Source organism: Motacilla alba, chromosome 12, assembly GCF_015832195.1.
Source record: "Motacilla alba alba isolate MOTALB_02 chromosome 12, Motacilla_alba_V1.0_pri, whole genome shotgun sequence".
Classification (NCBI taxonomy): domain Eukaryota; kingdom Metazoa; phylum Chordata; class Aves; order Passeriformes; family Motacillidae; genus Motacilla; species Motacilla alba.
In genome coordinates, this window is record NC_052027.1 from 10944406 (window position 1) to 10970036 (window position 25631).

Sequence of the window (25631 nt, forward strand, 5' to 3'; positions counted from 1 at the left end):
ATGCCATCATTGCAGCCAGTGGTTTCAGAGTCAATGCCCACTGGACTGTGCATTGTCAAGCTACCTGCTCAGCCCTCCTGCTTCCTTTATATCCTCCATCCCCCTTCCTTCATAAGCAGACAGAAAAGCCTTTTCCCTCTTTGATACAGCAGTGTGCTCCTGCAGTGTGGCAGAGAACCCGCTCTGCAGCAAATTTTGCTGCTGCTGCTCCGATTTGCACCAGCTCAAAGCAGTGTCACCCCACCCAGCCTGGCTGCAGGCTGCCCAGCACACAGTGACTCCAGCCAGGGGATGCTGCTGAGTCTGAGCTGGAGAGGAAAGCACCTCCCTGCCACCCCTGGGGAAGGAGACATTGGGAGGGCAAAGCACTCCACTTTTAATAGCCACAGGCTCCCAGCTGCTCCAGGGGAGCTGGTGACTCTTGTGTGCAAAGCACAGGGGAGCAGGAGGGAGCAAAAATAAATGAGCTCAGGCAGCAAAACAGCTCTGCAGCCCTGGCGGGTAACACTTCTGCAACAACAGCCTGATGCAATCCCACGCTGACTTTGCTGAGCCAGGCAGAGGTCTCACACCTATGGCAGCTACTCCTGGGAGTGCTGGCTTGAAATAATATCAAGAGGGAATAACATGTGAGCTGCTTTAGAAAAAGAAATGCAGTGGACACAGCCACTCCACTGCTCTCGCAAAGCTTCCGATGGTCACAGTGCAGCTGCAGGGGCAGCTCTGGCCCCAAGGCCGCCAGCAGCCATGTGTGACCAAGGCTGTCCAGCTGCCTCCTGCCATCCTGCAGCAAGCCAGGCTGAGCCTTGAAAAGTGCCAGGCTTTATCTCAGCCAGTATCATTAATTAACTTTCAAACAATGCAGAGAAAAGAAAACTAAATTATTTCATTTAACAAATCTTGACAGAATAACCCAACCACTTTTACTCTTTGGGTTTTCTGTTCTTCACAAGTCTGTATTGCCCAAAAGCACAATTTTCAAGGGGAGAAACTATTTATCTCCAAAACACACTAAACAAAATAAAAGCTGAGAGGATCAGTAGTGTTAGCCCCAAACCAGAGATGGCAACAGGGCTGGGGCAGTGTGGGGACACCGGGCACTGCTCTGCCACCTCCCTGCTCCATATCACAGCTGCCACTCTGCAAAGTGGGGCTTCAGTTTCCCCCCACTTCCAGAATCAGCTCAGCTGGGGGAGAGATCTCATGCCTGTTCCATTTCCAAGGAGTGGCCCCATGACTTCATGGTGGTTATCCCACCATCAGTTCCCAGCTCGGAAGTGCTGTCAGAGGAAGCAGCCCCTGCCTGCTTGATCTCCTCCACATTTCAGGGGGACCCCATGGGTGGCACAAGCCTTCCCTACAGGGCACGCACACACTCGGCAGGTATTAACTCCTGGCTCACACTCCAACACCCCTATCTTCTCCTTTTTCAGTAACTATTGCCGCAGCCCAGCTGGGGTGGTGGGTAAGTCCATGCCCCCCAGGCTGGGCTCACCATGGCTGTCTGCAGGCTTGCCCAGGGAGCACAGCAGGCACGGGTGTCCCTCTCCCCACAGAGGCAGGGGGGGCTCATTCTGCTCATTCACAGTTTGAGCCCAATCCCCCCATGATGTCACACGCTCCACATCTGCCAGCAGAAGTGTCTCATCCAGCAAAAATGTCAGCCTGTGCCCAAACAGGAAGCACCTGGTGCTGGTGGGTGCCCAGGGTGCCCGGAGGGGTGGGGGTACGAGGACAACTCATTTCCCCTATGAGCAAGTCCAACCGCTGACACAACTCGGTCTGGCATTGCCCAGCGCTTCCATCCCTTGGGAACTCTGCACAGCCCACAGAGCTCTGTGTCCTGCCAAAAATAGCCCCTCCCAGCAGAGCCCCAGGCCCCAGGAGGAGAGAGCTATGAAGGCAAGGGATAAGCAGAAAGGCAAAGCCCCAGCTCACACAAATTCCCAAACATCACACAACTCAGATTTTCTCCATTAAAACCATTTTTCTAGCTGGATGAGAATATGACAAACATATGTCCAGGTTTGTCTGGAGAGGTGAGAGCTTTAGAATCACACTGCAAATGCTGCCATTTGGGTTTCTCTGGCAGCTCCCAGCTCCAGCTGCAAGGCTGTGCATCAGCAGAAATAGGATGAAGGCAGTCTAGAACTGGGCCTGACTCCAGCTTTGAGGTTCCTTCACGAAGTCCTCAGCCATTCCCACTGATGGGCAATGAAGAACACAAGCTGAACCTACCTAATCTGAGCCAATACACTTGTTCCCCACAGCCCAGCATCCTTTCACCCTCCACAGCAGGGCCTGTCTCAGAAAAGCAGCCTTTTGGGATGGGATGCTCCAATGTCCATCACTGATCCCCCTTTCACCACCACTGCACACCACAAATGGAAAAAAATGAACAGCAGCCTGTGCTGCTTCCTCACCTCTCCCCCAGCCCTGCACCCCCCCAGCAAAGCCACAGAGGAGGGCAATCTCCAGGGGCCAGGCTTTAAAGCCACCACAGCCAGTGCACAGGGACATCCTGACTGCTGTCACCATTTCCAGGCACATTTATGTGAGTGGTGGCTCCAACCCTTGCCCATTCCAGCCCTGCCACCCCCAGAAATCCAGACAAGCATTCCTGGCATGCCCAGGACAGAGTGCCATGGATCACTCTGTTTTCCTACAAAACAACCACTTTCCCACTCAGGAAGTTGTGGTGAACTACCCATGGGAAGGAGCAGACACAGTTACCCTCTGTCCCTGCATTTCCTGACCAGCGCCCACCACACTCCAGCCAACACAGTCAGACCAAATCCTGCTTAAAATAAACTTCCTGCAGAGAGCATGGGGCTGGATGTCTGCCATTAACTTGTCTGGTGGTGCCAGGGGACTGGCACTGAGCCCCCCCCACCCACCACACCACCCTGCTGGGGACCAGGACGGCCAGGGATGGGGAGAGGATGTCTCATCCCAGCCTGGTCACGGAGCCCACAGCTGCAGCTGCTCTGAGGGTGCCTCACCATCCCTGCTGGGAACTGCTGAAGCCACACCAATGTGCAAACAGGCTGAGCCAGGGGATCCAAACCTCAAACCAGGCACTGGTCCATTTCCCAGTATGGCCAAAAGGTCTGCTGGGGGACACCCTGTTCTCACTGGGCAGTGACACAAGCTCCTGAGCAGCCAGCCCGTGGGAGAGCTGCACACATCCCAAGGGCACCACCACTGTGTGGTACAGCCAGATGCTTTGGGGTTCACCTGGCAGGGAAGGGGACAGATCCCATGGCCTCAGTGAGGGGAATGGGCAGATGAGAACTGCTGTGTTCCAGAGGTCTGGACACCACGTGTTGCATTTGCAGAAGCAATGCCAGGGCTGGCTGGAAGTATGACCACAGGAGCAGGCTTCTGAGGCAGATGGCTCACTGGATTTCTTCACAGCACAAGCTAGGAGAAAACAGCTTTTTCCAACTTTCTCAGGTTAGTAAATTCCCCAGGAGGCAGCAGGACCCTTCCCACTGGGACCATGCACAGTCAGTGGCTAAGTTAACTGGAGCTCTCTTCCAGAATAGGGACAGAGTTTCCTTCCCGTAACTCTCCCTTCAGGATCCAAATCAGCATTTACTGTAGTGCCAGCAGTGGCTTGCCAGACCTCCCTACCCGAGCCAAGCAGCCACCACAGGCTGGGGACAGCAGGATGTCCTGCAAACACCCTGCTGATGGCAGCTTTCCCCAGTGGGTGGCACAGGATGAACCCCCACAAAAGAACATGTTCCTTAGCAAAGCAGTTGAGATGAAGAAGGCGTGAGGTGCAGCAAAACAGTTTGTTTTACAGATTTCAACCTTCCCCTCTCCAAAAACAAGTTGTTCTGCAATGACAGTTCAAGCTTGCTCCCTTCACAAACATCAAAGGAAAATGCTTTAGCATCTCTGCCTTTGTTTTTCCTTTCATTCAGCCTAAAGTGCTCCGGGCTTCAGCCGACTTCCCAAGCTGCCTCTCCGCAGCCACACAGCCTCTCCCCACCAGCAAGCACATAGCTCCATCAGCATTTCCCTTTCCTCCCTCACTGCTCCTCAGGTAGTCCCAGCACCCCAGGAGAGGCAGTGGGAATGGTTTCTGAAGGAGTTTGCCTTCTTCTAACCCCTTCCCCAGAGGGCAGGGGACCCTGACAGGACCAGAACAGGCAAAGGGAGCAGTTTCACACTGTCTTACCTCAGAGAGCTTGACACGCCCCTCCAGGAAAGAGCAGTCAGCAGCGTTGTGGGTGCAGATGTGGCGGTACTTGCACCAGTGGCAGGGAAAGGAGCCGTTCACGCAGGACAGGCAGCTGCACAGGGAGAGAAGTGGGCAGAGTTAGGGCAGCATCAAGGCAGAGTGCACGGGGACATTTCTCGGGATGCTTCAGCAGGACAGCATCCCTAGATGGTCCTGTACCTCATGGTGGAAAGGATCCCTTATCCATGGGGCACGGGCCACGCACAGGGAGGGAGATGCCTGCACAACCTGAGCCCTCAGGCTTTGCCCATGGCAGGGTGGGGGTTTTGGTCTTTCAGGCACTGCAGGATTTGTGTCTCAGCTGAAGAGGCCACGTTCCCTCTTCCTCTTGGCAGGCTGACCCTGACTGCCCCACTCCAGCAGGGGCTGAGCTCCAGACTTTGGGAGCTTTATTTGGGTTCACTGAAAGGCGATTTTAGCAAGAGGCAGCAGAACAAGGGCTCTGCACCACAGGGGAACAGGGGAGAAAGGGCCAGATTAATGCATGCTCATTGAGAGGAAAATTATAACTGGCGAAAGGTTGGGTCAGATTAACATTTCAGGACTGTAGGGCCTTTCAGGCACTCACAATAGGTTGTGTGTGACCCCCTCCCTCAGCCCCCTCAGCCCCAGCCCTCCCCAGCCACGCGTGCGTTGTGCCTGTGGCTTCCACCCCTCCTCAGCCCCAGACGCTGCCATCTCCCCCCCCAGCCTCCTCTCAGGGCTCTTTGTGCACAGGGATCACTCCTGCTCCCCCCTCCCCATCTTTTCTGGGGGTGTGTTCAGGACCCAAGGACGCCAGGAGCCCCCATGCTCTGCTTTCCATTCCTCTTAGAAATGAAACCAGCCCCAGGGACCTGATGGCTCTCCCCAAAGCAGGAGGGGACACACAGAGTCCCTCAGCCATTCACAGGAGTGGCACCTCGACAACCTGATTAGCTTCCCTTGCTAACCCCTCCCAGGCATCCCTGTTTGCATCCCACAGCTGGAGGGAGGCTTTTGGGGGTTTCACCCCTGTGAGGAGGGAAGGGCTGAGCCCTCCCTGCCATGCTGTCTGGGGGGGCTGAGCAGACAGGTCCCACATTTCATACACGAGCCTTCACAGGGCGGGTCTGCACCAGGCATGTCTGTGCAGCCCAAGCTGTTCTCCTGGGGAGGAGATGGGAGAGCTGCTGAGGCATAAGCTAAAAGGCAGTAAAAATAATCAGCCTGGCTCAAAAAAAAAAAAAAAAGGAAAAGAAAAAAAGAAGAAAAGAAAAAAGCAGCAGCACTAGTTTTCACCCTAGAAGGCTCATACCTGCTACTCACTGATCTGAGCATCAAAAGGATCAGGCCCAAAGCAATTATATTTAAACAAAGACAGGCTCTTTCCCTGAACACAGCTCTGGCAGGAGGCAGGCAGCCCTGCCCAGCCCAATCCTCCTCCTAATCACAGCTACCTCTCTGCCTCTACCCCTGGGAAACGACAGGAAAACACAGCATCACCCTGTGAGGCAGCAGTAAGACAATCTTCCTGGAGAATATACCCTTGGTGGCAGAGCCTGGCATGCCAAATCCCTCGCCCTCTGGCAGAATTGTCACTTTGGAGGTGTGGGGACCCGAGGGGGCCATAGGGTGAGGGCAGCCCAGGGTGCAAAGACACACCCAAGGCTTTGCAGGAGCAGGTCCCCCAGCCTGCCCTGGGGTTTCACACACCATTACATATACAGCAAGAGCTTCCCAAATCCATGCACACACACTAAGGAAATATTTAATTAAGCTGCTTGCAAAGGGGGCTGGAAGTCATTTCCATGTTTCGCTCACATTTTCACTTCCAAATGAACAGCCCTTTTAGCTTTACCCACAAATATGCTAATTGAGATGCTCCTTATGCAAATATATGCAATTTTATTTCAGCTGCAGAGATTCAACTTAAAAGCAGAGCCCCAGCCTCCTATCTCTGGTTGCTTTGATGGAGGGAAGTGCAGAGGGTGGGGGAAATACGGAACACAAACAAAGGCAAAAGACAGTCCTGCCCTCCTGCTAAGGGCTCAGGCAGGACCAGTGGACAGATAAATCCAGGATATGGAGGGGCAGGACAGGGAACATACAGATTAATCCTCACGGGAGTAGCTCAGCCCCAGAGAGGTCACATAAGAGAGAAGCACAAGCAGCCACAGGCCGACTATCAAGCTGCAGCACAACCTCCCATGAATTGCCCCCATCATCCTCCAAAGAATAGATTTTCCAGTCACCAGGTCCTTCAGGGTCTGCAAAAAGACTCCCCAGTCTTTTCTACCACCTCACAAGGCATCTCAAAGCAGCTGGGTGAAGTTCCTGATGCAGCCCTGCCCCAGGCACCCCAGCCCCAACTGCAGCTCCACTTGCAGTTCTTCAGGGTCAAAGCCAAATCTTGGCTATTTCAAGGCCCTCCTCATCTGAGGGTCTCCTTTGCCATTTAAATATTGCAGGTCCCAGCTGGTCTCCCCTTGTCAAAGGGTCTCAGGTTATCCTCCACATACACACTGAGGTGCATGGTTCCCCCTTCCTAATTTGGCCCTCCCAGTTGCTTCTAACTTAACTGAGCCATTCCTAAAGCCCCATCCCCAGCGATGGTTTCCACACTCTCCCTTCTGCCAAGGTCTCCTTATGCCATAAGGACATCAAATGCCACTGTGAGAGCCCTCACCACACACACCCTGCTCTGCAGCACTTCTGCTGCATTTAGAGCCAGTTCAGGTCAAAGTGATGAGCAGTCAGCACCTGGGTGCCAGTAACATGGTGAAACACTCTTCACAGCCTGCCTCAGTCCTGCTGGTCTCAGCACGGCTGTTTGACCACCACGGCACCCTGCAAGGCTGCCCAAAGACCAGGCCAGGAGCTGAGGCAGGGATCCCTGGCTGCTGGGCAGGCTGGGCAGCACGGCTGGGGCTGTCCCGGGTGCCACTGCTGTCTGTTCCTGGCACGGGAGCAGGCTGCTCGGCAGCACGGTGCCATCTGTGCCGTCTCTCTCCTTCCCACGGTCAGGCACTCTTCCCTCATCACTTCTTGCCTAAGAGGCTTTCATCACTCCTGGTAATTAGAGGGAGGCTCTCCTTCATGTGTTGAAGTGTTCCGCCTCCCCAAAGCGTGCCAGGAGAGCAAGAAGCCCAGTGAGGCAGGGAACCGAGGGTGGGGGTGCAGCACTGATATGGACCCACAGCTTGTTCCCCATCTGCCTCCTCCCCAGCCCTGCCAGGGGCCGGTGGAGATGAAGGCCAGGCGAGGCAGGGAAAGGGAGCCAGACCGACTGGCAGTGCCCTCCTTGCCTCCTGATGACCTCGTGAGAGAGACGTGGCACCAGCCTCAGAGCAGCATTTCAGGGTCACTCTGTGCCCAGTGCCCCATCCCAAAACAGTCCAGGCTCACTGCTGGCCTGAAAACTACCCCAGCCAGGGCAGGCATCCTTGCAGGCAACAAAGCAGCTCTGCTCAACTTTGAGTGCCCCAGGGTCAAAGCCAGAGCCTCTCCACAGCCCCCACGCTTTCCCACATCTCACCCCACAGCTGAGCCAAAAACTCCCCTCCACTTCCATAAATGATCCCAAACTTGGGAATGCCATGCTAGGGAAAGGGCTGCAGAGAAGCAGAGAGGGCAGAAGAATAGCAAAGACCAGGGTGGGTACAGAGCCAAAAGCATCACTGCAGGATGAGCCCAGACCCAGGGGTAGCTTCAGGGTGCAGGCACCTTCAGTGACCATGGAGAGGTTCCAGCTGTCTCCACTCACGACCCAAAGCAAAGCTGTAGCTGATGGGAAGTGTGGAGAGCCAGCAGTGCTGGATCCAGACTCCTCACTCACTCTTCTTCCTGCACTGCCAACCCCAGGCATGCCACGATGCCACGTGCCCAAAGGAGCCCGGAGCTCTTCATCACTCTGAACAGCGGGGGCAGAAAACAAAAGCAGCATCCACAGGAGTGAGATAAGCCTGAGCAGCAAACAGGAGCGGGACAGGAGGGGTGAGCGCTGCAGGCACACACACACAGACACCGAGGCTATTTCTATGGCACAGCACGTCCCTGGAGGAAGGAAGGACACGGAGTGAAGGGCAGGGAGGAGGAACAGGGGGAAGTTGAATGGCACCAAGAGCAGAGCAGGGGAGGTCCATTAAGAAGGGAAATTATAAACACAGTGTTGATGAAAACAGCATCTGTACAGGCACAGCACAGCCGCCTGCGAGCCCCCTGACTGTTCCTCAGATCTCCTCTTGGCAGGAGGATGCATCCTTAGTGAATACTCAGCTCCAGCACAGCCTGCATCTGGAGCAGCAGCTGTCAGGGCTGAGGGGCTGAACTGCAGTGCTTTGGGCTTTATTTCCATCTCTCTACCCGAGGGAGAAGGGGAAATCCTGAAGAGCAGTGGAGCCAGGCACTCAGTGTCCCCCCAGCCCTACACAGACCCACAGGCAGCTTCCTCACTGGTGCCCAGAACAGGAAGTCAGCTCTGGCCTCCCTCCATCCCTGCCCATCTCAATCCATTTCTGCCCTTTCTTTCACACCAACCCAATTCTTTTCCATCCCTGCCAGCTTTTCCCAAGGTCGTTATTCACAAGGTGGTCCACAGCATCCACCATCACACTGGAGGATGCAGAATCATGCCCTGGGTTCCAGGAGAATTCTCTTGAAAGACACTCAGCTGCCTCCCCTTACTGAAGCCTAAGACCAGGCTGTACCAGCCCTCCTCATTCACAACATACATGATGTAAACCAGGTTATCTTGAGCTGTCTACTGGGCCCATCCTACAGGATTTTCCACCTGCCCCAGCTCAGGAACACACAGGGATCTGTTACCACCACACCACTCAGCCACAAAAACTCAGATACACTCACTCAACTGCTTGCAGCCATCTGTCCATGCCTTTGAAAAGAAAACATCTGTAAGCATTTGGGAACAAGCAGCAATGGGCCAACAGAGGAGCAGCCACACCATGTGTGGGCAGAAGGAAAGGCTGCAGAGAGGAGCCCAGTGGCACAAGGATACCTTGGCCACCAGAACAGCCCAGCCCTGCCTTACCAGCACAACCTTGCTGCTCCCAGCCCTTGGGGCATGCATTAAAATCCCATTTACTTAATGGAGGCTTACAGGGAAAGCCTGACCTGTGGGATAGAGACACAGCAGAGTCACATCTCTCCAGCCTGGAGGAGTTAGAGCCATTCAGCATGTCTGCCCTTGCCCTAGCATCAGAGAAATTCAGCACCCTGCAGCTGATGGGACATGGGTGTCACAGCTGTCACTACACTGAGGCACAACCACAAGGCTGGTAGCATCATGACCACCTCCTGGACTGAAGACAGGTTTCCAGGATGCCTGGATTCCCTCTTGGAATCAGGCTTGCTGATATGATTTTCCCCCTTTCCCTGTGCCACACCTGGATTTTTGCTTCCACATTGCAGTGGCAGGACATGCTGGTGATGAGCTGAGCACGTTGGTGCTTGAAAAACCAGCAGCTCTGCAAAACCTGCCCACAGAATTGAAGGAAGCACCAAAGCCTCTCATCTTCTTCCCCATCCCACTCTACTTGCCAGCTCCCTTCCCACAGACACACACTCCAAAAAGCCAAACCACAACAGGATTTATGAAACAGAGTTTCCAGAGGAGAAATCCAGCAAGAAAACATGGAAACAGCGGGAAGAAATAAATACATCTTACTATTCCCTGGAATTGCTCACTAGCTTTCTGTGAGGATTCCCTACTCCCCCACCTCGCCAGCAAGCTCTGCCAGAGGCAGGCAGGGAGCCTGGTGTTACATCTTTATCTTAAAAGGGGACTCATTTCCCCACAAATGCTTTGAAGAAGGCGTTTAACTCTGACAAAGACGACCTCAACATCTGCCTGTGCACGCGCTGGACTCGGCGATTCGTTCCACGATCAAAGGTGCCGAGCGCCTCTAAATGCGGCACTCGATCGGGGTCCCTCGGAAACCCCCACGGGAACACACCCCGTCCCTGCCACGGGGGGTTTCATCTCATTCTCCACTGCAGCAACCACAGCCTGTCCCCAGGAGCAGCAGACAAGCCTGTGGGCAGCCCTGCTCCTCTACTCCCTTGGCCACACACATCCCCCTTCGCAAGGGCCCCGTTTCCCTGCATCAAGCCCTTGGTTTCCACTCCCCTGATAAATCCATATCCCACAGCTCAGCCAGAAGCATCCCCTGCCCAGTGCCCAAGCCTTTAGGAGCAGGATGGCCAAAAGACACCCCTGCCTGAAAACACATGCCAGAGCCCCTCAGGAGCCCTGAGTACATAAAGCTGGGACCTCTAGAAGCTTCCCAAGTAACTCCTGGAAAGGAAAAAAGCCCCAGAGAGGATGCAAATTCCAGACCAGGGCTCCCAGGGACCCTCCACAAAGTATCCCAGGAGCCACTGATGCTGGTCTGTGATGGGAACAGTTCCATTACACAGGCATAAAGCCCTGCATTAACAGATGGGACAACTTTGGAGCTCCACCTGGAAGGCACCCCCTCTGCTCAGAACTTCACAGCCAAACATACAGGCAGCCAACCCCCTCTGTACCCTCCTCTCCTGTAGAAGTGATCAGATGTATCTTCCCTTCTGCAACCCCTCCCTTGACCAGGCAGGCTCCAGCAGCTCTTGAAAATGCATGGGAAGAAGACCTGCCAAAGTGGTGGGAAATAAGAGCGCCAGGATGCTCACACAGCAGCAGGACCAGCCCCACAGCCCACGTTTTGCTGATGTCTGCTGAAAATAAGAAGGGTCAGACTCTCCCTGGCGCACATGGTGGAGCTGCATTGGCTTCCCCTAGAGCTACCCCAGCTGACATCAGCAAAGAGCTGCCTCACTAGCCTCCCATCTCTCCACAACCATCTGAAAAATCTCACTCAAACACTTTGTCCTCAGCTGAGAAATGATTTGACATGCAGAGCTCTGCCTTCCAACCTAAGCAAAGCCATCCAAATACAAAAAGAAAACATAACGCACAGTGATCAGAGATCTTCACAGGAAAAACATTAGCCTCGTGGAGAAGCACATTGCTCCTAATACAGAATTTATCAGGCTGACGTATAGATTTTCCTGCACAAAATATGAAACCTGGAAGGCTATTAACTCCAGAGAGATCCATTAAAGATGCCTGTCTGCAAATGGTATTTAAAAGTATTGCATCATCCCAGGAGGTATTGTCATGCTCTTTGGCTACGATTCGACTGCAGGTCACATAGTTAAAACTACCTCCAAACCCTAAAACTCTTGATGTCAAAAAAATAATAATGTTCACTAGCTCAGAACATGGACTTTTCTATCAGCCTCAACTGGAGCCATAAATATTAATGCATCCATAATTAGCCTTTTTAAATAATGCATCCAAAATTAAACATCAACGCCGTAATAAATCAGTCAGGCTCTTTGTTGTAGGTTTGTTTCAGGGGGGGTAGAGGTTTTTTCCCCTCCTGTGTCAGGCACATAAAATAAAATGCCAGTTCCCTCATCACCCCTTCCCACCGGACCACTGATTGGACCAAATCTGATGCCATTTGTACTTAAAAGTCATCTTTCTTTCATTTACAAAAATAAAAGTCATATCTGCTTTTTGATTTGCAAAATACTGACATGCAGCCAGCCCGAGCCAAAGCTGAGCTAATGTTATTGAAACCACAGGACGTGAAGGGAGACAAAGCTCATCTCGGAGTCAAGGTGAGGGAGAAAGTCAAGTTTTCAAAGTCTCTCCTCCCTCACTGCACAGCACTCCCAGGAGGAGCCCTGTTCCCTGTGCAAAGAAAGGAATCCCTCCTGTGATGCAGAAACTTTGCAGGGGCTCTCCTCTGACACATCCCTCCTGGAGCTCACAGTGGGTGGGTTCCCAGCCAGGGCAGCAGCATCTCACCTGCTCTTCCTGATCAAAGTGGAAACTCTGAACAGGCTTTGGAGGAGTGAACTCCAGCAGCCCCCAAGCCAGGCTCAACACTTTGCAAAAAGACATCCAAAAGAGATCACTTGGCATTTGCTTGTCTATAATTACTGATCAGCCAGAGCTCCACCATCCATGGCAAGCTTCTGGCAGAGAAATGAAATCTCTTGCATTCTTGAGCTCCAAATTCTTTGCCCAAACACACCCCAGCATGAGCTCTGACAGTCCTACAGCACAGCCATCCCCCACTGCTCAAGAACACTGTCTGCAGCTGCTCAGCAGGAGTTGTGGTTTGAGACTTTAGACACCTTGCTTAGACAGCACATCAATAATCCACACCTCCTCTATTTTATCAAACGCATATCTCAAGCTGTCTAAAAACCCTTACAGGAGTAGATTTCACAGCAGCCTGACAAGAAAGCAAATTCACAATTACTTCCAGTTAGGAAATTCTTGGGTAAATGCCCCAGGACATGTGGCATGTTCCATCCCATGTTGCTGTAACTTTCCAGCTCCCTCTCCAGCAAGCCTGGGAAGCAGGTACCGTGGCAGGAAAGTACAGGCTTCTCCTCTTGCACTGCCAAGTCACTCCTATTAACTGTTTCCAGGAATAACAAGACACTTGGCATTTTCAGTCACATGCATTGATTTCTACAGTCTGCAGTGCAGTAAACTCGTTTTTTCTTCCAAAGCTTTGCCAAACCCAAAGCCCTGTTTTTACGTGAGGTTCTGTCCTGACACTTCATGTTCCCACACATCCAAACCAACTGTGGGTGCTCTGGTCACTGTCCCAGTCTGCACAGGCAAAAGGAGGAGGTTTCTCACTGTAAACACCACTGTACTCAACTGCCCTTTCCTCTTGCAACATCAGCACCCACAAAGCTGAGAACTCTCTCCCAGTCTCACACCATCCCACCAATCTGTGGAGCCCTCCCACAAAGTCCAGGCCACTTACGACTGATGGACGCTGCAGTTGTAGAAAACAAAGTCCACAGAGGCAAATTTCTTCCCCGTCTCCTTGGATTTCAGGTAGAGCTTCACCACTCGCTTGTCCCCTGCAAGAGACCCAGGCACAAAAAGACATCAGAAAGTGTTGTAGAAAACTTTTCCCCCAAAGGACATAGTGCATGGCCCAGCATTCAGTGCAAGGCTTGTGATGGGCTGGAGGCAGCTGGGCATCACTCCTCAGTCCAGCTAATTAACAAAATCCTCCAAGAGTGGCAATAAAAAGAAGGTGTTCATCCACCCCCATTCAGACACCTAAGGGGCCAGCAGAGCCCAAGTACAGCTCTGAGCCCCTAAAGCTAAACACAACCTGCTGGCATGGAGACTGGGGCCTTAGGCTATACTGGGTGTGCAGAAGGAGTGTTTAATAGTTTTGGGGTCAGAAGAATGTCCTAGACCCCAGGGACACATCTACCCACAAATGGTTCACAGATGGAAATAGGGCCAGGGTGACCAGGAGGGGTCAGCAAGTAAAATCACAAAGTGGGTGGGGTTGGAAGGGACCTTAAGGATTATCTAGTTCCAAGCCCACCGCCATAGGCTGCATCCAAGCAGCTGTGCTCATGGCTTGGAGGCGACTAAAGAACCAGACTCCCACGAGCAGCAATTCCTTCTCCTCCTATATCCCGAAAACCCAAGTGGGGTTCAGATCCTGAGACTGGGATCACTGTCACGGGAGGACTGTCCTCCTCCACATCTGCCTGTGGGGTAAGACATGGGACATTTGTTTCAAGCTTTCTTCCACTCTGGGGCACAAGCTCACCGCGGCCCCTGGTGATGGGGATGACGTCCTTGGCAGAGGGAGAGCTGCAGTAGATCTTCCCATCCTCAATGCGGCTCTCTGACTCGGTGAAGTCTTCAAAGGAGCAGTTGACTCCTGCCGAGAGGTCTGGGACGTTCCAGGCCTGCAGGACCAGCTAGGGAGGAGAGGCAAGATCATCAACACAGAGAACTAGGAAAATAGGCTCCTCTGTGTCTGCTATGTGTAAATCTAGCCAACAGAAAAGACCAGGGGTTGCAATCCCTCCTCTGCCACCCACGCATGGTGAGGAGACCTGCTCTGGGCTTTTGCAAGGGAGCCCCATCCATGCACCTTCCTGCTCAAGCAAGGAGCACAGTTTTAAATGGGTTAAGAGCTGGAGTGACTCACAATCTCTGTCCTCTGCCCTTGGCACACCACAAGCCATTATGCCTCAGCTCTCTACAGAAAACAAGAACAGCATCGGGGCTGAAGTAAGTTGCACAGAAAGGCAGAAAGGCACCCACTCCAGCAGAGGCGAGGAGGGGAAGAATCCACCTCTTCCTTCACAAAGTCATCCCCAGGGTCAGCAGTTCTCACTTTACAAAACGCTTGCCTTATTTCTAATTTGAATTTTTCACAGCTTCCAGCCATTAGTTCTTGTTATGCTTTTCCTTGATAGATTAAAAAGCCCTTTAGTCCCTGATATTTGCTCCTTGTAAAGGCACTTATACTCTGTAATCAAGTCACCTCTTAATCTTCTTTTTGATAAGCTAAGCAGATTGAGCTCGGGAAGTCTCTCACTGCAAGGCATTTTCTCCAGCCTTCAACTCATTTACATGATGTTTACGGGAGTTTTTCAGTCCCTCCCTTTGAAAGCTGCACTCCAGCCCGAGCAGAGCATCCCCATGTCATCCACCCCAAACCTCTGTGCAGCATCCTGACATCAGTGTGGAGATAATTACCCCAGGAGTGAAAACACTGCCCAGCTCCTGGCTCCATCCCAGGAGCATCAAGAGTCCACAGCAAGGGCTCAGCTCCAGCACCACTTTCCAGGACACCGTGAACCTCCATCCGTGTTTAACTTTAGACTGGGCAATACCAAACCCCAGTTTCTCTGCTAAACAGCCCCACTCAAACCCACCTGCTCTGAAGGAACTTCACCCACACCACCCCCCAGTTCCAGCACCCCAGCAGGTCCCATCTGCAGCCATATCACATTTATCTCCACATTACCAAAGAACATTTACCCCTGCAAAAGTGCTTTCCAAACTGTTTCCATCCAGTGACAATTCCCCTCTGATGAGAACTTTTTGAGATCTGTCACGGAGCCAGTTCTTAATCCACTTAACATGTGCTTTATCAATATTGTATAATGCTAATTTTTAATCAGAACGTTGTGTTGTACCAAGTCAAAAGCCTTGTAGGAGCCTAAAGACATCACATCCCCACAGTCCCTCTTCTAATTCAAGTCATAAATTCACCAAAGAGCAAAATGGGGTTTGTCAAACACAAACCCACGTTGACTGGCTTAAATTATATTCCCATCCTTAAATCATTATCGGGCGTATTCTGAACCTGTTCTTTTTCTTTTCTTCTTCTAATTCTGAAGTAAAACAAAGCAGTCTCTGGCTATTTGGCCCTTTATGCATCTGAGAAAAAAAAAATGAGCACCTTTTGTCTTTCTCAGGCTTTTCTCAACATTCGGTTATTTATTACAAGGTCATATTATTACGCACATCCCCAGGCCACAGAACTCCTTGGCCAACTTCTTTAGGATTCCTGAGTGCCAGATATCTAGACCTGGCAGTTTATTACTAGTATTTGCTGTTTCTTATTCTCTTCGTGGTGCTAATGGCCTGAAAAATACTTCAGGGAAGTGCCTCATCCTTTCTGCCTGCACAGAGAGAGAGCAGCAAGTTGAGCATCAAAGTCTCATCCCAAAATATCTACTGCAGGCTGGAGTCAGAGACAGGCTATTGAACTAGAGCTAGACTGCCGGCCTATGAATGGCATTTCTGATGGTCATGCTTTATTATGGAGAAGTATTTATTGCTCAGTTATGTCATTTCTGAATAATCATCACCTGGTTTACTATCTCCATCAATATGGAGCCAACGGCCTGCCCTCATCAATGCCTTGCACTTCGCTCTGCTTCGTCTCAGACCTCTCTTCCCCTTTTTCCCTACTCACGGTACAGTCATCAGTTATTTTTAATTGCCTCCTCCGCAGCCTCCAGAGGGTCAGGAGGTGGCTGGGAGGAGTCAGCGGGAGCAGAGGTGCCTTACCGGGACCTCGGACATGGTGACGGAGATGTTGCTGGGCTGCACGGTGAGCTGCACGCACTGCCGCAGCTCCGAGGCGAAGCGCTGCGGCTCGTCCGCCCGCTCGCACCGGTCCTTGCGGGAGCAGCTGCGGGGGAGGAAGGCACCGTGGTGAGGAGGAGAATCCCCTGGGGTCCTGCAGGGCTTTGGGCTGGCACCATGGCAAACATCCATGGAAAAAATGCCCAGGTAGGGACTGAGGATGACCGTACTGGAGCTCTGCTCTCCCCTGAGACTTCAGTATTTTATATTCCCTTTTTTTATTGGCACAAGAATGCTAAACCCAGGAGCCCATGGGCAAGATGAGCAGGCCCTGGCAGCAGCTTCCCCATGCATGGAGGCTCCTAAGCACAGCCTGGGCACCGCAGGAGGGGATGACTGACCCCTTGGACCATTCCATTTCTCAGCATTTTGGGGCCAAAGTCCAGGAGGGATGCCCACAAGGAGACAAGCAGGGGGGATGGACACATTTTGTCAGCTGCAGGGACAATGCTGCTGTACTCACATGTTGTGGAGGACACACCAGCCGCAGTGGGGGTCCCGGGAGCCCAGGCACAGCTCACAGCTCTCATACTGCTCACAGCTCTCCACCGGCACACGCGTCACCTGTGGGGAGCAGGCACGGAGTGAAGGGGCTCAGGCTGCTGTGCCCACACCTTGACATGGCAGAGACAGAGCCAGCACAGGCTCACCCTGGCCTGTTAGTAGGAAGGCAGGAGAGGCAGCACATTTGCAGGCAACATTCCCACCCCAGAGAGACTTTTACTCCAAAAAAAGTTCCTCTCTTTGTGGCACCTTAGCAGTATTTGAGAGGGGGCTGGACCAACTCAGCTCCACATGGGCTCCCAGTGCCAGCCAGGCACCCCATGGCTGCTGCAGCCCTGCTCTGAAAGGGTTACCAGCCCTTTATTAATTGCTCCTCCAGATTTGATTAAAATCCCCTCATTCTCCAAGCCCTTCGAGCTCTGTTACAACTGTTCATTTAATTACTTTCCACCAGCACTCTGATAACACCGAGCGTACTAGGGAAGAGAGTGGGCTTTATTAAGGAGAGGGGAGGAGAAGAGGGAGGACAGGGAGGGGGTGCAGGAAGGGGGTTCCTGCTTGCCTGCCACAAGGAATCTGCAGCACCAAGCAGCTGCCCATGCCTGCCGTGCTTGTGCCTCAGTTTCCCCACTGCTCCCATGGGGCAGCACTTACTCATGGATTAAAATTTGCAAACTTCTCTGCTGAAGGCTAAACCTGGGGTGTTCTCCCTCCAAACAGAGCACAGCAGAGCACAGCAGGGCACAGGCTCAGCATGATGTCTACATGGCTGGGATTCACTGGCCAACCAGTTCCCCCAGAGTGGTGAGGACACCTGCAATGTTCCCATCTGTTTGTCCCTGACATTGCTTTTGGCAGGTAGTAGCAGAGGGAACCCCCCTGGCAGCCCCTGACCCTGCACAGACAAGTGTCAGGTCCCAGAAACTGTGGTGGTCCCTGGAAGAGATCCCTAGTCCAGGTCAATGCAACTGCCCCCATGGCATCCACTTCTCCAACATCTGCCCCACAGAGGGGAAGCTCATCTGAGCAAGCTCTGGGACAGAAACAGCCAGGGATGGAAACACAGCCCAGGACAGCTGCATGGAGGAGCCCAAATGCAGGTTCTGCCCCACCTGGAAAGCTGCATGTTTCCTGCAGCAGAGCAGAAACCAGAAACAGCCACTGGGAGGAGGGGGAAAAGAACTCTGCTGTCCCCTCAGGACTGTCTAGACAAACCTACATTCCTGCTCCATCGTCCTTTCCCCTCCCAAGGCCTCGGGCTGGTGGCCAGGAGACTGTGAGGCTCCCAGCGCTGCTTGCAGTCCCACTCACACACACTCACCTCTCTGGCTGGGCAGAGGAGCAGAGGTGCTGGGAGACACAGGCACAGCACACCCCAGCACAGCCACCCTGTGTCACCTACCAGGCCTGGTGTGCTGACACCAGATCCAGAGAGTGTCACCAGCACGACAGGAACCCACTTCACTCCCTCCAGTTCAGCCCGTGGGTGGATGAACTCACACCAGCAGCCCTCCCACAGATCATGGTGACACTAAGACAGCCAAAACTTCCTATCGTGTGCTCGGACCATGCTGCCAGGATGACAGCACAGCACAAGCACAGCCAGGGACCAAAGGGTGCACACCAGCAGCAAGGGTGCACCAGCCCTATGTTCTCTCGGCCCTGTCATGCAAAAGCAACTGCTCCAGAGGACAAAAAGTTGTTTGGAGCAAGGAGCTCCCGCTGACCTGCAAAACCCTTGCTCAGGAGGGGATGGCCAAAACAGGGAGGAGGTTTATGGCCAGCCACTCACAGCAAGGAAGGGTCAGGAAGCCCTTGGTCCCCAGGGACCACGGGAATTTCAAGCAGCTGCTGCTAACAATTAAAGCCTCAGGACAGTGTTTCTGCAGGGAGAAGCAGGGAGGAGCTGCCCCAGGGTCCCTAGGCAGCTCCAATCCCAGGAAGCAAAGGGCAGCCCCCCTAAAGAGCTGCCCAAAAGGCCTCCCAACACACAGGACTGTAGACTAGGGCTGCAGTGTGGGACTGCCAAGTCAGGAGAGCAGAGGACTGCTGACCCCTCCCCTTACCTGTTTCTCAGTCATGGCATAGATGTGCTGACGGTCAGGGCTCAGCACCAGGTCTCGCAGGATGGAGCTGCCTTCGTGAGCCACAACATTCTCATACTGCAGAGCTTGGTGCTTCCTCTCAGCTGGCAAGTCCACCAGGATCTGTGGGGAGAGCAAGGGGGAATGAGCATCACATTGATCCCTCACACACCTCAGCCCCCACCCCAGGATGTGGGATACAGAATGTGCCCCATTAGGGACACCACCCCTCCATCCCACACCAATGGGGTGACTCCACAGCCCCTGCAGCACAGCAAAGTATCAGCTGCTCTGCAAGCATCCCAACCCTTTCCAGAAGACCAAACTGCAATGCCTCCCTTGCCTTACTTCATTTGTCTGGTGCATTTGCACCACATTCATGCTGATGGCATTCATCTCTCTCCAGGGAGGGAGGACACATCCCTGGCTTTCACATTGCACGCCACTATGTGCTGCTGCTCAGCCCCAAAGCCCCTCCAAGGTGTAGCATGGAGCAGATGAGTCCCCATCTTGCAGCAAAGCATCAAACCCCATCTTGCCCCAGCGGTGCTGAGAGCAGCTCAGTTCGCACAGCACACAGCCCCGAGCCCTGCCAGGCAGGAACGCTGCGGCACGCTCGGCTCCCGTCCGCCCATCCATCACAGCAAACACTTGGACTCGTGACCGGGGAAGTCAAGAGGGGCTCAAGGAAGTTGGAGGTCAACAGAGGTTCAGAGAGCGCCTTTGTTCCCTAAGCAGGAGCATGGCAAAGGCTGTAATCTCCTTGTGGCTCACAATTACGTTAGAGCTCTTCCTAAGCGCGCCGGTTCCTGGCTGTCCTGGTGATCAGCACATCAGGAGGCACCGTGAGGCTGCAGACACACACCACACAGGGCTAAACTCAGCTCTGCCACTTGGCATACCCTGACTGGCACCTCCATGAGCCAGAAGTACTTGGTGTTCATGCCCTTACTTGTGATACCCCCAGATTAGGGCATGGCACAGCCTCAAGGGGGACAGTGCCAGAGAAATGCTCAGAGGATGGGATGGGATGGGATGGGATGGGATGGGATGGGATGGGATGGGATGGGATGGGATGGGATGGGATGGGATGGGATGGGATGGGATGGGAGCCACATCAGCCATACATTCTGCAAAAATCCCAGTGGTAGACAGTGAAGCATCATGCCCAGCAAGATGAAGCAAACTCTACCTGTGATTATCTCCACGCTGCTGCTGGCACACACAGAGACCTGGTCCAGCATCCCCATCTGCAGGACTCAGGATCCCCCCACAGAAGAGGGGCAAATTGGCTGCTTGGAAGCACCCCCCCAAATGCATCCCACAACCCTGCCCTGATTATCACACCCACTCCCACAGCCCAGCACATCCATGACCACCCCTTGTGCCCCCACGGCAGCCACCTCAGCAGCCTGGCCACCTTGCCTGCTCCTGCAGTAAATTGCTGCCAGCATTTGCACAGTTCCCAATCAGGAGGACAGGGGCTGGGAAAGCAGGATCCCGGTGTGCAGCTGATTAGCATGGAAATGTATGCGGCTCACAAACAAACCGGGGCCCGTTTAATTAGAGCGGCGCCTTTGATTCACTGCCAGCCTCCTGCATGCACCAGCCCCGGATTATTTTTAGGCAGTTTTACAAAACAAATGTATTTAATTAAGAAAGGGACCCCTGAGCAACCAGAGAGAGATGAGTCCTGCATAGCAGTGAGCAAAGGGGCTGCCCTCTCCCCAGGGATGTGACAACTGGGCTTGCAGGGCCAGGCTAACTCTTGGGAGCTCACAGCACAGCCAAAAACCCCCTGTATCTCCTTCCACAGGACTGAAGAGCCTTCACCATAACCCAAAATTGTCATGGTATTCCTCCCACCTTCTCAGCATCCTTTGCTAGACCCTCACACAGACTCTGCTCCCCATCAGCCTCGCACTTGGTACCACTGTATGCTGGGGAACCCAGAGATGCTAAAGCCTCTGCCTGCCTTTCTAGCAAGGGTATCTTTCTGCTCAGGTCCAGGACCATGTGTGCTCTTACTCCAAACAGATCATAGTACAGGGCCACGTGGCACCCCTACCCAGCAGTGCCTCTGTGGCACCTAGCATCACCCCCAGAGCACAACCCTGCCTCCCCACATCTCCTCACAAGTTGCTCCACTCCCAACTCTCAGTTTCTCCCCCACAAAGTCCTTCCCAAGCCAGCTGTCTGGAGGAGAGTAACAGGGAGCAGCACCCCTTCCACTCCCCAGCAAGGCACCATCTCCCCACCCCACTATGGCAAAGTGACAAACACACCTTTCCAATCCTTTTATGGGCAGCACTTGCGGCACAGAATAATCGATACAGTTTTACCCTGCTTCTAAAATAGATCTATGGCTGCGTGTCGCGCTGGCAGTAATTTTTAACTAGCGGGGTAATTTCCCCATTACATTATTGCACTGTGCAGTGCTGGGAAAGAGAAAGAGATGTATTAAAAAAACAACAGACATGAAGCACTTCCAGTTAATTTGAGGCTCCAGGAAGAACCTAAAAATACTCTCAGTAGTCAAGCGGGGCTGGAACCCAGCCTGACACACGTCAGGATGTTCTGGTGGGGCCATGCACACACAAGAACCCTTCTCTCTAGCACCTCTTCCCCTGTGGAGGATAACCTGTAGGTGTGTTTGGGAATCAGGAAAATGAAATTTGGAAGACTTGGTAATCAAGATGTTTTCTGGTTGGCCAAAGAGCAGGGCAGAGAGGGAGACTGTGACTTAGCTCGTGGTAGGAAAATGCATCCTAACACTCCTCTCCAGTATGAGGAGATCATAGAATCACAGAAAGTTTGGGTGGAAGGAAGCTTATAGTTCATCTAGTTCTAACACCTCTGTTCCAACTCCCTGGTTCCATTATACCATGTTGCTCAAAGCCCCATCCACCCTGGCTTGAACACTCCTGGGGATTGGGCATCCACAACTTCCACGAGCAACCTGTGCGAGCAGACAGACCCCAGACTCCCCCGCGCCATGCAGGACCCAGCTGCCCAGAGCACCCACTGCTGTGCAGACAGGGGTGGAAATCCAGCATCAGGGCCTTTCCAGCAGGGTTAGCCCAACATGAACCTGCCCATCCTGGCCAGCAGGATAAGGATGGGCTCTTTGGACTACAGCATGGTAGAGCAGCACAAGGAATGCACAAGGAATACACAAGGAGCCTCCCATCTCTTACAGACACTGGAAGGGGCTGCTTTCCTCCCCCTCCCTGCATCCAGGGTAGCTGGGAGCAGGGAAAGGGGGAGAGGATGCATTTTAATCAGAGCAGACCCCCTCAGAAACACTCTCCTTCCTGCCCACCCTGGCTGCCTTCCCACCCAGGGGAAAAGACATTTACCATAAATAAATAAATAAATAAACATATTAACCTTTCTCCTCATCCTGACGCTGATATAATTACCCAATACTAATAATTACTCACACTAATTTCTTGCTCAGGATTCCTGCCCTCACTCCTGCCTGCCTCAGGCTGGCTTCAGGCAGCAGCTCGGTGGTGGTGCCTCCTCCCAGGAGCTGCAGGAGCCCCAAGGGGCAGCCAGCTCCTGGGGCTGTACTGAGGCACAGGAGCAGGAGTGAGGGTCTTGAAGGGCTGCTGCCTTTTTAAGCACATGGGGAGGGCCAGAGGCATGAAATTATAAACTCCCTGCTTGAGTGAATCATCTCAAAGCAAGCCCAGGGGCTGCTCTGCATGTGCACACCCTCCTCACTCAAACAACGAGCCCACCCCCACAGGGCCAGCACCCAGCATAAATTCACTCTAAAAGGGGTTAAAGACCTGCACCCCCAGAAGCTGAGAACCCTGTCAAAGGAAGGATGAGGGAAAGGATGGGGGGCAACGCCCCAATCCCTGGCGACCCTGGTGTAATGAGTGACTGCACACCCCAGCTGGGCAAATGCAAAGTGCTCTCCTAAGAGACCCAGAGACAGTTCCTGGGGATGGCTTTGTCTTGGCTGGAGAAAGGAGCTGCCACCCCATACAAGGCTTTGGGGGAGACAAGTACGTCACCTTGCTAAGAAACAGCTCCTTGCATGGCAGCACGCTTCTCCCCAGGCAAGACGCCCTTCAGGCTTGTCCAGGTGAGGAGGCACTTCCCCAGTGCCATAACCACTGCTGATCAGCCAACTGCCAGGAGAAACATCTCCCAACATCCTTACAGCACCAGCAACGGGCACGAGGCAGAGAGAAGCCAACTTTTGGAAAGACAGGCAATGAGAGGAACGTGGGCCAGCAGCCATGACCTGGCATCCACCCAGCACTGGCAGCAGGTCCAGAGGAGGACAGGGCTTTACAGCTCAGTCTGGGCCAGGGACACCAGGTGGAGAGGGAGGAAGCACAGCTGGAGAGGGAAGGCAGCTGCAGACATGCCAAGGCTGCTTTTGGATTTAACACATGCCAGCAGAGGTCTGTGCGGGGTCTGGGAGGTGTTTGGGTGGGCCACTGGCTCCTCACAGAACCGAACCCACATTTTTGGGGGCCCACGGAGAAGGTCCCCAAGAGACCCAATCTCACAGGGGACCCCCTAAGCCCAGCACCGGGAAGAGGGGGTTCTGCACTGCCCACAGACAGTGTTCCGGCAGGCTCCCACCCCAGCCTTACATCTCCCCACCTCCAGGCTCTCCAGCCCCCATCCTGGTCCCCAGCAGTCCCCCGCAGTCCCCTCCTCCGGGCAGGAGAAGTGCTCAGTCAGGCTTTGTACTCTTATCTGTGCAGGGCTGTGATTAATTCGCAGCGGCTGGCAGCAGCTACAAGAGGAGGGCGCTTTTGCCCGCCTGCCACACTTCAAAGGCAGGGACTTATCTGCCTGAAACACACTCGGCAGCCTTTTCACGGGGACCCTTTCCAGTTCCACGGGGCTCGCACGGTACTGACAGGCAACGAGAAAGAAAGGCTTATTTATGGGAGTGCATTTCAAAGCCTCCCCTCTTCCCTCTCAACACACGCTGAGGGAAGCACAGAGTTCCCCAGCCCCAATGATCTCCACTGGGGACAGAGATTAAACAGGCAGAGACAAGACACGACTGTGAGGAGAGGATGCTGCTGGAAAGGGGACCCTGCCCTACCTGTGCCCATGTCCTGGTCCCCTCCTGCCCTGTCATCTTACCAGTGAGCAGCTCTGTAGCCCATGGCTGAGCTGGGAGGAGGAAGATGTTTTGCCACGGGTGGAGGGCAGAGTGCAGCCCCAGGAGTGAAACCTTCCCCTTCCAAGGCCATTGGTGCTCACAGCCCAGGCACCATGGAAGCCCCAGGCTCCCACACACAAATCAGCAGCTGCAAATGTCCCTCCCTGACAGCAGGGCCGTGTGAACACCCCCAGCATTCTGCTCTGATTTTGGCACCATTCACCCAAAAGGCCTAGGATAGGCCAAATATAAGCAGAAGAGGAGTGGGTCCTGGCAGAGCTGCCCCTGCAAGCCATGGGTCACCTCCCAGAGGCAACAGAGGGCCTACACAGCCTGGCCACACTGAGGCAGAGGTGACAGCTGCTGCGTAGTGTCACACAACACCACGCTGACAAGCCTAAAGCAGGAAAAGGCACATCCCACATCCAGCCGGGGGGCTCCTGGGGAAAGGGATGGCCTTGGGGGGGTCAGCCTGCATAGTCCCTCAGCACATGGCCTGGGCTCACCCCAAGGCAGTAAGAATGTGGGGCCAGGGACACCAGCTGCCCCTCCACATGCCTTTCCCCAGGACAAGCAGCTGCCACGCACACACCCCTCTCCAGTTTCCAAAGGAAGGGAAAGGGTTTAAATTAAATTTCTGGATCAGCTGCTCCAAGGAGACACACTCTCTTTTTCCCTTCACCCAGAAAGGTGCAGCAAAAGGCAGGGACAGGAGCAGCTGCAGGGCCATGGCATCATCTATGCCATGGACACAGCCTCGGGAGCTGGGTACTGCTGGAGAGGGGGACACTGGCACGCTGGGGGTCAAGAGCAGGGAGGTCAAGGCAGTGGCTCCTACTCCCTCCCACTGTATTTCAGGTTACCAACTTTGGTGTCCAGGGTGGTGAGGATTTGCCTCTGGCTTTGCTCAGATAACCAGGAAATTGCCATTGGGAGTGCCCCAACCTTGCTTTACCAGGGCTGACCCTCACAGTGCCCCAGCCTCGCTTTACCAGGGCTGACCCTCACAGTGCCCCAGCCTCGCTTTACCAGGGCTGACCCTAAGGGTGCTCTGTGCCACGGGGCAGGAGCCAGACACCAGAGCAAGGGTACAGACAGCCAGCAGCAGGGCCACGGGCAGGGCTGTGGGGATGCATTCACAGGGGCTTGTCCCAGGGCTGATGACAGGATGGGCCCCACAGAAACATCCCAGCTATGCGGGGCAGGCTGGCAGCCGACACCCCGGCTCCCACTGCCCCCCCAGGCGGCTGCCAGCCCCTTCCCTGCCATCCCGGCAGCTGCCTGCACAGGAATGCACCAGGATCAGACACACACCTCCTGCCAGACAGGCAGGCAGCTGCTCGGATCTGGCAGAGCTGGGTTCTGTCCTCTCCACCTCCCCTGCAGGAGAAGGCTTCACTGATGGCTCACACAGGGCTGGGATGCTCCTGCCTCATCACTAACCTGCCAAGGAGCAAGGTAAGCTGCCCGATTCCATTCAGTGAAATCCATTCACTTGATAAAGATGAGTACCAGCCAAGCTTTTGCCTAACATCACCCTGAGTTGGTGAATATTGGGGCTTTAATCATATTGGTACAATAAAGCAAAAGAAAAAAAAAAGAGATAATTAATCTAAATCCATGCTCAAATGCTCAGCAACAAATCCAGCACCTCACCGACACTGGCAGATGTGACACAGG

The 25631-nt window shown here is 53.7% G+C and overlaps 1 protein-coding gene across 4 annotated transcripts in view; it reads right to left on the reverse strand.

The window, feature by feature from the left end:
- The window catches only part of PLXNA1 (plexin A1), a 115609-nt gene that overhangs the window by 46946 nt on the left and 43032 nt on the right, over window positions 1–25631 (reverse strand). For all 4 annotated transcript variants that reach the window (XM_038148800.1, XM_038148802.1, XM_038148803.1 and 1 more), the window contains exons 4-9: window positions 18791–18931; window positions 16684–16784; window positions 16143–16266; window positions 13879–14032; window positions 13066–13165; window positions 4190–4304 (exon numbers count right to left, since the gene is read on the reverse strand). In XM_038148800.1, the coding sequence (XP_038004728.1) occupies window positions 4190–4304; window positions 13066–13165; window positions 13879–14032; window positions 16143–16266; window positions 16684–16784; window positions 18791–18931 (735 nt within the window). The remainder of the gene's footprint in view (window positions 1–4189; window positions 4305–13065; window positions 13166–13878; window positions 14033–16142; window positions 16267–16683; window positions 16785–18790; window positions 18932–25631) is intronic.